General features: G+C 40.3%; 2 protein-coding genes across 2 annotated transcripts in view; both read right to left on the bottom strand.

The window, feature by feature from the left end:
* Positions 1 to 2930, bottom strand: part of klhl41b (kelch-like family member 41b) — a 7465-nt gene extending 4535 nt beyond the window's left edge. The window contains exon 1 of the mRNA XM_083563257.1: positions 787 to 2930. Coding sequence (XP_083419383.1) covers positions 787 to 1884 — 1098 coding nt within the window. The 5' untranslated portion in view covers positions 1885 to 2930. The remainder of the gene's footprint in view (positions 1 to 786) is intronic.
* A 4318-nt stretch (positions 2931 to 7248) lies between these two features.
* col28a2b (collagen, type XXVIII, alpha 2b) overlaps positions 7249 to 10870 on the bottom strand; it is a 61117-nt gene continuing 57495 nt past the window's right edge. The window contains exons 35-36 of the mRNA XM_083562548.1: positions 10596 to 10787; positions 7249 to 7598 (exon numbers count right to left, since the gene is read on the bottom strand). Coding sequence (XP_083418674.1) covers positions 7591 to 7598; positions 10596 to 10787 — 200 coding nt within the window. The 3' untranslated portion in view covers positions 7249 to 7590. The remainder of the gene's footprint in view (positions 7599 to 10595; positions 10788 to 10870) is intronic.

Below are 10870 nucleotides of genomic sequence, written 5' to 3'. Positions count from 1 at the left end.
GTGCGATTTTAGTGTATTATGAATTGACTATAAAACCAGGGTTGATTTCACCAGGCTATTTTATTACTCACGTGATACAGCTTTAAAATTTACTAGCTAATGGTTTTCTATTGGTTATTAATGGTTGAATGAAAACCTTTACAGCATAAATACTCATACTTCATCCTCTTCTTATCAACTTTAAAACTATGAATTTTGCCCTTTTCGCTAGTGATTGGCAATAAAAATAATATATTCGATTCATAGTAATAATGAAAATATTTATAGCTTCAGATTTGATTTTAAATACCTAAATAATTCCCAAAGTGCAAATATTTATGAAATGATTTCATTATAATGGTGCTAATAGCAAAAAGCCTGACTGCACACCCTTTAGCTATCTACAACTTGCAGTGAATGTTGATTGGCTAGCTAAGCTGGCCAGCTGGTAATATGAATTAGCTATATTTATGGCTAGTAGATGTTAGTTAGTTAGCTAGCTTGTGTTCTGGTTCGTATGATTTTAGATTTTAGTTCCATCTGGTTCGGATGGATGTTAGTTGCCTACCTGTAACTAATTTAGCTAGCTAATCATTACAATACATTCAATTAGCTAGTCATTGATGTTACAGTATTAACAGATAGCATTTGTTAGAGAGATGGTTATAAAAGTCAATCTCAGATAATAAGCTAGCATTGTCTAGCTTGAAGAAACCAAGCTAGCTAGCGGCTCCATAGCGATGTGTAACTGTGTCAGATTGAACCAATGCTTAGGCTTTGAGAACTGATTACTATTGTATTATTTACCTGATAGAAGTAGCACTGAAGAGGATTCTCTTTGTTGTCCTCGTCAACGAAAAGGCCGCCGACGATGTAGAGCTCGTTTCTCTTGGTGCAAATGCTCACATGGTTTTTCGGCACTTGCTCAGCCATAGCGGCGAGGAAGCACTCGTTCTCCACGACGTCATACGCTACAGCCGCCGTGTCATTGAGCATGAGGATCAGATCGCGTCCGTACATCCCCAACCTCTTATTTTCATTCAGGTAACCAGGCAGGAGCTCTTCTTCATCCTCCTCTTCTCCTTCCTTCTTTTCCTTCTTTTTCCTCTCAGGTAGTTTCCCCTTGAAGGCATCTCGGATGACCTGCATTTTCTTCTGAAGCTCGGAATCGGCCTTGATGATGTCATCGGTTTCCACCTTCTCCTTAAAGTATTTTTCAGGCATTAGACGGAAACGGATACACTCGAAGGCATCCAGGAGGGCCTTAGCTCGTTTCTCTTTGTCGCTCCGCACCCATTTCATGAGGGCCTCGAACACCGTTTCCTCTTTCTCCACGTTCAGGACGTCGGACCCGATCAAGGCGAAGAGCTCATGCGGCGCCAGCTGAAGGAACTCCTCCTCTTTGCAAAGGCTCTCGAAGCGGTCGGCGCTGTAGTCACGGGCAGCCACGGCCAACCTCGGTACATTGAGGACGAGTCCGAGTCTAAAGATGGCGAGGCAGTTAGAGAGGGAGAGCTTCTTCTGGAGGTAGTTTACACACACGGTGAAGACAGACGGGATCTGGAAACGGTTCGCAAGCGCGAAAATCTCCTGCACATTGCCGTCGGTGAGCTCAATCTCGGCGGAGTAAAGGTACTTGACGATCATGTCCAGGATGTTGGGGTCCACATCGTCCAAGGCCACTTCTTTGAGGTCTTCTTTGACCTTGCCGTCTTCAGAGAAGAAGATATCCCTGAAATACGGGCTGCACGCGGCCAAAATGAGGCGGTGGCACGGGAAGCAGCGGTCGCCTACCTTCAGAGTGCAGTCCACAAACTTGTTCTCGTTTAAGAGCTCCTTCAAGCCGTCCTGGAGCAGAGTGCTCTGGAACAAACGCAGCTCTTCCTGCAAGGCTTTGGGATCCATTCTTCAGAAATTAAAAGACAAAAGACCTGGAGAATGTGGCTGCACTCCCGTTTGCCACACCGTCCTGACCGGAAAAGGACAGCGGTGCGAAAAGCTTGCCGGCCTGAAGAGGCTGTTATTTAATCTGTTCGTTCTAAATTTAACCTCCACCCTCCCTCTGTTTTACCCCCACTACTCCCTCCAACCAAATGTGACAGCACCTCTGAACTGCAGCTGTCACCTTAAAACAGGCTGCACAGAGATTCCCGAGGATTCAATACACAATAATCTCTTTGGCTTTACTCAGAGGATGATTCTGTATAAGTGTGTACACACAGCAAGGGTTTTTACAATTTTATTTTTGTTTTGAAATAAATGTGCATTTGTGTGTGTGTGTCTGAATGCTAAACGTCTCAGGTCAAAGTGACAGTGATGGGAAACAGCTGCTGCAACAGGTGACAGTGTTCAGCTGCGACGCCACAGGATACTCACAGCTCCGTCTTAGTGCATATAACTTTAACAATCTTGATTTTAAATGATATTCTCTATATAGCAGTGGTGGAGAGCAAGGAAGTAAATGTAGGATGTTACTGTACTTAAGTAGCTTTGTCACGTATCTGTACTTTACTAAAGTATTTCCGTTTAGGGAGAATTTTACTGTAATTTCACTACATTTACAAGTGAAATTTCTCAACTACATTTAACAGAATCAGTCGTTCCTTTTTATTTACGAGTGAATCAGGGTCAATCAGGGTCGATCACGTGGTCCGTTTTGAACTCGTGTTGATTGGCGCTTGGTGTATCTACTGATCACCAACATACAGTTCAGCATCAGTTCAACAGAACATTTAGAAAGGAATAAATGATGAAGAAACTCCAGACTCGAATTCGCCACAACACACGTGGGATTATTTGTGAGATTTTGATTTGAAGTAGTTGAAAAGAAGGTTTTGGGTTTATGATCATTGTAATAGAAATCGATCAGTGTTTGAGTCATTAATATCATTCTATTTTGTGCTGAGAGTCACATTCGAGTCTTTTTATATAAACTGAGATGATTAAGTTAAGAGTCTTGTGATAAAAATGATAATAGGAACATTATAGTTACAATAAATCATACTGATTTAGATACTTAAGTACATTTGAAGGTAAAAACTTTTGTTCTTTTACTCAAGTGACAGTTTAAATGGACACTTTTACTTTACTGGAGTCACATTCATGGGTCATGGAGTCATGGGTTGGATATATGTGGAAAATCTCCTCTGAACCTTTTGAACTCATTTGTGATTAATTATTTACGCTGACTGCACCCCAGGCCTCCTCACCTCACCTACTTCAGTACCTGAGTTCACTAATAATTTCACACAAATCTCCACAAGTACACTCCAAAATCTAGTGGAACATCTTCCCAGAAGAGTGGAAGTTACTATAAGAGCAAATGGGGACTAAATGAGTCATGAGTTGTTCAAAAATATATAAATAATCTATATAGGGTGTATGTCATTATAAATACTATTATTAAAAATAAATAAAGTGAATCAAATGTTAATTTTTTTTATAATTTTTATTGCCAAGTATCGTTGTACATGCGTACAAGGAATTTGTCATGGTATAAAAATATGAATAACAAAATGAAAATTTTTTTAATAAAACAATAAATCAAGGTAAATGAACAAACTATACTTTATTTTTTTTTTTTTTATGATAATAAAATACAGAAACAGCAATTATTTTACTAAATTGTATTTTTACTGTACTATATTTCAATAAGATTGGAACTGTATTGATTGTACAGCATCTATACTTAATATAAAACTGAAAATAAAATATAAGAAATTTAAAGTCTACATATTATTTTATTTTACTATTATTGTACTGTAAACAACTACAAACTAACAATTTCCCTGTGGGATCGATACGTTTTCTGAACCTGATTTATTCTTAATTCTTCTCTTTCAGATCGAAATACATTTGCGTGATATAATGCGTTTTCTGCATATAACGACGTTCCAGACAAATAACAATCTTAAATCTTTTTCATTTTTCTTCATCTTACAATGAGTATTAATTAATTTTTAAAGGAAATGATGTATAAACCCATATTAGTGGAATAAGAATGCACTACTGGCTGTTTAATGCCTACAGAATTGTTCTTAGACTGGCAGTCCTGTGGGCTTCACTAGAGACAGAACTAAAATTAACACTGACTTCACCACAGGTGTGTGAGTATTTGTGGGGATGTTTTTATATCCTAGTGGGGACTGAATTAGAAGAGGAATATTGAGCAGTTTGACTTTTGGCTGGCTTCTGATTCCTTTCCTTTGTTCAGTTACCGAGGTGAAGGTTAGAGTGAGAAGGTATGGTGTTAATCAGGTCAGTTGATTATATCAGTAGAAGGTCCTCACAAGGGCTGTAAGACAAATGTGTGTGTTGTTGGGTAGGTAGGTGGTGTAACCAAAGAAGATGGGGGTGGGGTATGGGGTCTTACTCAGACACCCAGCTCAGATAATGACACCTAGTTTAAAAGAGGATAGATGTGTGAATAGGGCTTGGGAAGGGCATGTGGAAGCATTTTATAGGATCGTTGATATGCTACAAAAATTTACACATTCATACTAAAAGCACACCAGCAAATAATAATGTATTGTATGTCCACATGTACATTTCCTTCCTCCATGTCATTACTCCCCATTTTCTGTCTAATCTACAAACCGGGACTTTTAAATATATAAAATAAAAGAACAAATTTCAAGGAGTGGAAACTGCATTGATTCTTCCGACATCCTCCTCGCCTACACTTCTACACTTATCATAGTGTTTAACTAACTTCCTCCATCCTCTACCACCGCTCCACTGATCCCTCTTTACTCTACCACCGCTTCACTGATCCCTCCATCCTCTACCACCGCTCCACTGATCCCTCTTTACTCTACCACCGCTCCACTGATCCCTCCATCCTCCACCACTGCTCCACTGATCCCTCTTTACTCTACCACCGCTCCACTGATCCCTCCATCCTCTACCACTGCTCCATTGATCCCTCTTTACTCTACCACCGCTCCACTGATCCCTCCATCCTCTACCACCGCTCCACTGAGCCCTCCATCCTCTACCACCGCTCCACTGATCCCTCCATCCTCTACCACCGCTCCACTGATCCCTCTTTACTCTACCACCGCTTCACTGATCCCTCCATCCTCTACCACCGCTCCACTGATCCCTCTTTACTCTACCACCGCTCCACTGATCCCTCCATCCTCCACCACTGCTCCACTGATCCCTCTTTACTCTACCACCGCTCCACTGATCCCTCCATCCTCTACCACTGCTCCATTGATCCCTCTTTACTCTACCACCGCTCCACTGATCCCTCCATCCTCTACCACCGCTCCACTGAGCCCTCCATCCTCTACCACCGCTCCACTGATCCCTCCATCCTCTACCACCGCTCCACTGATCCCTCTTTACTCTACCACCGCTTCACTGATCCCTCCATCCTCTACCACCGCTCCACTGATCCCTCTTTACTCTACCACCGCTCCACTGATCCCTCCATCCTCCACCACTGCTCCACTGATCCCTCTTTACTCTACCACCGCTCCACTGATCCCTCCGTCCTCTACCACCGCTCCACTGATCCCTCTTTACTCTACCACCGCTCCACTGATCCCTCCATCCTCTACCACCGCTCCACTGAGCCCTCCATCCTCTACCACCGCTCCACTGATCCCTCCATCCTCTACCACCGCTCCACTGATCCCTCTTTACTCTACCACCACTCCACTGATCCCTCCATCCTCTACCACCGCTCCACTGAGCCCTCCATCCTCTACCACCGCTCCACTGATCCCTCCATCCTCTACCACCGCTCCACTGATCCCTCTTTACTCTACCACCGCTCCACTGATCCCTCCATCCTCTACCACCGCTCCACTGAGCCCTCCATCCTCTACCACCACTCCACTGATCCCTCTTTACTCTACCACCGCTCCACTGAGCCCTCCATCCTCTACCATCGCTCCACTGATTCCTCCATCCTCTACCACTGCTCCACTCTTCCCTTCATTCTCTACCACCGCTCCACTGATCCCTCTATCCTCTACCACCGCTCCACTGATCCCTCCATCCTCTACCACCGCTCCACTGATCCCTCCATCTTCTACCACTGCTTCACTGATCCCTCCATTGTTCACCACTGCTCCACTGATCCCTCCATCCTCTACCACCGCTCCACTAATCCCTTCATCCTCTACCACCACTCACTGACCCCTCTATTCTCTACCACCACTCCACTGATCTCTTTATCCTCCACCACCGCTCCACTGATCCCTCTATCCTCTACCACCGCTCCACTGATCTCTCTCTATCCTCTACCACCACTCCACTGATCCCTCCATCCTCTAACACAGCTCCACTGATACCTCCATCCTCTACCACCGCTCCACTGATCCCTCCATCCTTTACCACTGCTCCATTTATACCTCCATCTTTCATGGTAGACCTGCATCAAGATTCTTATGGCATTAAGGTGGTGGAAAAAACTTTTTATATGAACCCCTTCCACTTTCAGCAGTTCCTTAATTAACACTTCTATTAAAAACCTCTGCTTTTCTAATCATATTTTTTCTCCCAATGGGGTTTTAAAGTGATCGTATTCTTCTAAATTCTATACTTAGTGTATGTATTCTACCCACTACTATACTCACAGTAAACTCCTTCAACAGTGACACACAGTGATAGTGACACGTTACATGACATCGTGTGAAAGCTGATTTACAGAGTGATTCTAGTTTCTTTTTTTAGACTTACATCCCATGATGTGTGTATTCTCATGAAGGAAACTTCAGATCCTGATTATGATAAGGACTGTAAACATTTTATTACAAAGTTAAAATATTACAAACAAATAATACAAACAACCATACAGATTTTCTAAAATAATAATTATAATAATAATAAAAAAAAACACATGGAAGTAAGACGTTACATAGACTGTGATTATTAGAAAACTCAGCTTGTTTAGAGAAGTACAATATATAGACACTATATTGGGACACTTTCCAGCCATTTGTGGTTCTTTCCATTACTGTTTCCACAAAACTTTGAGGTACAGTATTGTATTGGACTTCTTTGGACGCAGTAGCATGGGATTTTCCTTTCATTTATACTAGGAGATCCAAACCTGCTCCAGCATAATGATGCCCCTGTGCACAAAGCCAGATCCATAAAGATATATTTTACACAGATTGGAATGGAAGATCTCCTGCTGTAGAACTCCAACCCTATTAAACACCTTTACGATAAATTTCTCATGCTGGTAGAACCCCATGGCCTCACTTATATCAGTACCTGATTTTCTCCATGCACACTCCAAAATGGAGTGGAGGTTATTACAACAGCAAAAATGAGGAAATGAATGTGGAATGGTCTGTTCACAAAGTAGATACCAAGCTTATGGTCAGGTGAATATTCCTGTCATTAAGCAAAATCCTACAAAGCAGTGAAACTGGAGACTCCATAAATGTAAAATGAAAGTCTACTTACAGATAATCCAGAATTTAAGGATATAAAATATTTACATAACCACTCACTGCCGTTGAGCTTATGAGTGTGAGAAAGGAAACATTGAAGCAAATTTACATGCACATGTCTCTCAGGGTGCTTGACAGATGAGGTATTGCAGATATTATAACAGTCAGTTTCATGAGCGTCATCAATCAATGCTCCTCATCCACCTGCAGGAAAATAACACATAAAAAGGGGATAATCATTAAGCTTTTAAACATTTCTCTGTCTTTGTGCAAATGTCAAATGTGTGTGTGTGTGTGTGTGTGTGTGTGTGTGTGTGTGTGTGCGTGTGTGTGTGTTTGAAATATTTTCCAACAGCAGTGAATATAAAAAATACTAAATAAAAAAAAAAACCATGATAAAAATACTAACTAGTAAGAACTGTCATTAGCATTTACTTAATCGTATGTGGACACTGGACTGGAATTTGTCAGGAGAAATAAAGTGGAAGTGAAAGTGCACAATTCTTTTAGTAATGATACTGAACTAAATGTTAATGATCAACTGAAGATGGAACAAATAAACTGAAAAAGAACCGAAACACTAAATCAAGTAACACAAGGGCACAGACTAACGTAAGACAGAGAAAACTGACAATATATACAATACAATTCTATACTATAAACTCTATACTTACACTATCCTTATCCTATACTCACACTATACTTATTTTATACTCACTATGTACCAGTGGGGTATCAATTTATTCCCAACAGTTTATTCTCATTGTTTTGTAGTGTTTCTCTCGGCTGCACTGCTTCCAGTATCTGGAGTAATCTTGATGTTAGATTTTTTGCCCAATCAGATTTCAGCCTCTATGTGCTGCCATGTCAATCTAATCTGCTAAGGGCCTTCAAAGTCAGTACTGCTGGCTCTTTTATCATAGTCTTCTTAAGAAGTAGCTCTGTTTCTTTAACCAATCAGATTTCAAATTGGCCCACAGTAGCGTCAGTATTTTTCCATCCTCTGATTGGTTGGACAAAGGGGAAACTGTTACAGCCAAGTTTGATTGGCAAAACACGTGTGTAGTTGCACACATTAATACATCTGAGTTAGACTTTGTTATGCCTACTGAGGAAGAGAAATTAATTTGGTCCCGGACATATTGGAAAAAAAAAAAATGTAAGAAAAGCTAGACATCATGAGGAGGTCGGCCAACCCTGAAGCTAGCTAGCGTGTTTTAGTCGAGGCTGGGTCTTCCAACATGATAATGACCCGAAGCACACAGCCAGGATAACCAAGGAGTGGCTCTGTAAGAAGCATATCAAGGTTCTGGCGTGGCCTAGCCAGTCTCCAGACCTAAACCCAATAGAGAATCTTTGGAGGGAGCTCAAACTCTGTGTTTCTCAGCGACAGGCCAGAAACCTGACTGATCTAGAGAAGATCTGTGTGGAGGAGTGGGCCAAAATCCCTCCTGCAGTGTGTGAAAACCTGGTGAAAAACTACAGGAAACATTTGACCTCTGTAATTGCAAACAAAGGCTCCTGTACTAAATATTAACATTGACTTTCTCAGGTGTTCAAATACTTATTTGCAGCTGTATCATACAAATAAATAGTTAAAAAATCATATATTGTGATTTCTGGATTTTTTTTTAGATTATGTCTCTCACAGTGGACATGCACCTACGATGACAATTTCAGACCCCTCCATGATTTCTAAGTGAGAGAACTTGCAAAATAGCAGGGTGTTCAAATACTTATTTTCCTCACTGTACATACATATTCTATACTAATCCTATATTCTATTACTGTACATACTCTATAGTCACTCTATACTCATTATTATACTCACTTTAAATTTACTATATACTCCAGACAAACTCTATATACATTCTATATTCATATTATACTCACTATGTATTCAATACAAACTGTATACTCATTCTATTGTCACTTTATATGCACAATATACTCACTTTATACTCATAATATAATCTTTCTATAGTCACTTTATACTCACATTGTGCTCTCTATACTCACTTTATCACTCCATTCTCATTCTATACTTATTGTATACACACTATAGACTCTATAATCACACTATTATCAGTTTATACTCATTTTATACTAAATCTATGTCAAATGTCAATTTAGAGTAACTTTATACTCACTCTATACTCTTTCTGTACTTATTCTACATTCACTATACTCTATTCTTATTATATACTTTATACACCCTCTATACTCACTCTATACTCAATCTAGTCACTTTATACCCACACTATCACTTCATTATCACTCCATACTTATTCAATACTTATTGTATACTCACTATATACTTTACACACTATATACTCACACTACACTCACACTATACACATTCTACACTCATTCTATACTCACACTATACTCATTTTATATTCAATTGATACTAAATCTATATTCACAATCTAACCCTAACCCTTTTTGTATTCTCACTACATTCATTCTACACTCAATACTCACACAATACTTATTCCATACTCACAATATAATCAATACTCACACTATACTCACTTTATTCTCATTCAATATTAATTCTATACTTACAGTATACAGTCTATACTTCATTATAGTCATTATATATTTACATTCAACTCTGTTTATTCATGCTACACTCATTCTATACTCACTCTATACTTACATTATACTCACATACATACACTACCAAACTTCTCCAGCACAGTAGAGACAGACTTTAAATAAGGATTATTTAGGCATTAGGCAGAACACCAAAACAGGTGTGGACATACAAGAAAGGAATTACAGCAGAAAACAAAAGAAAGAAGTAAAAAAAAAAATAAGTGGGGTGCCCACTAGTGGTCTGGAGGGAAACTGTTAATTGTTTTGTCCTCCATACTCCAAGAGGAATTTCACCTGCGGTTAATATTGTTGTCCTTTACAGCTTAATAAAACTGAAATAAAAATCCAGATGATTTACATGAGCACATTTTAAGAACTGATACAGTGCATCCTAAAATTGTGTAATATAATACACACATTTATTCATTTGCACATTCATGGTCTAAAATTAGCGATGTCCAATTGCTGTTGAAAACAAATAGTCATGAAATTCCTAAAGAGAGTGTGTGTGTGTGTGTGTGTGTGTGTGTGTGTGTGTGTGTGTGTGTGTGTGTGTGTGTGTGTGTCAGAGGGGATTGGAGTGTGTGAATGTGTGTGTACCTGTTCGGGGGACCACACAGGTCTTCTTGCACTCGTCCTCAGTATCAAAGCGATTACGGTTGCCGTGACAACCTCCATACCAGAACTGCGCGCACGCGTTGGCATTGCGATCGTAGTACCAGCGTATGCTGTAATCCCGACACGTACCCTGATCCAGAACCAGCTCACAGCGTGGGTCCAGGGGTACGATTTCTGACAACAGACACAAACACACACCTCGTTATTAAGGTGCAACACAAAACCAAAGCTAACCAGACAGTGGTGGACAGCAACGA

The sequence above is a fragment of the Silurus aristotelis genome (assembly GCF_946808225.1).
Source record: "Silurus aristotelis genome assembly, chromosome: 2".
In the NCBI taxonomy this organism is placed as follows: domain Eukaryota; kingdom Metazoa; phylum Chordata; class Actinopteri; order Siluriformes; family Siluridae; genus Silurus; species Silurus aristotelis.
This window is presented reverse-complemented; position numbering and strand designations above follow the sequence as displayed.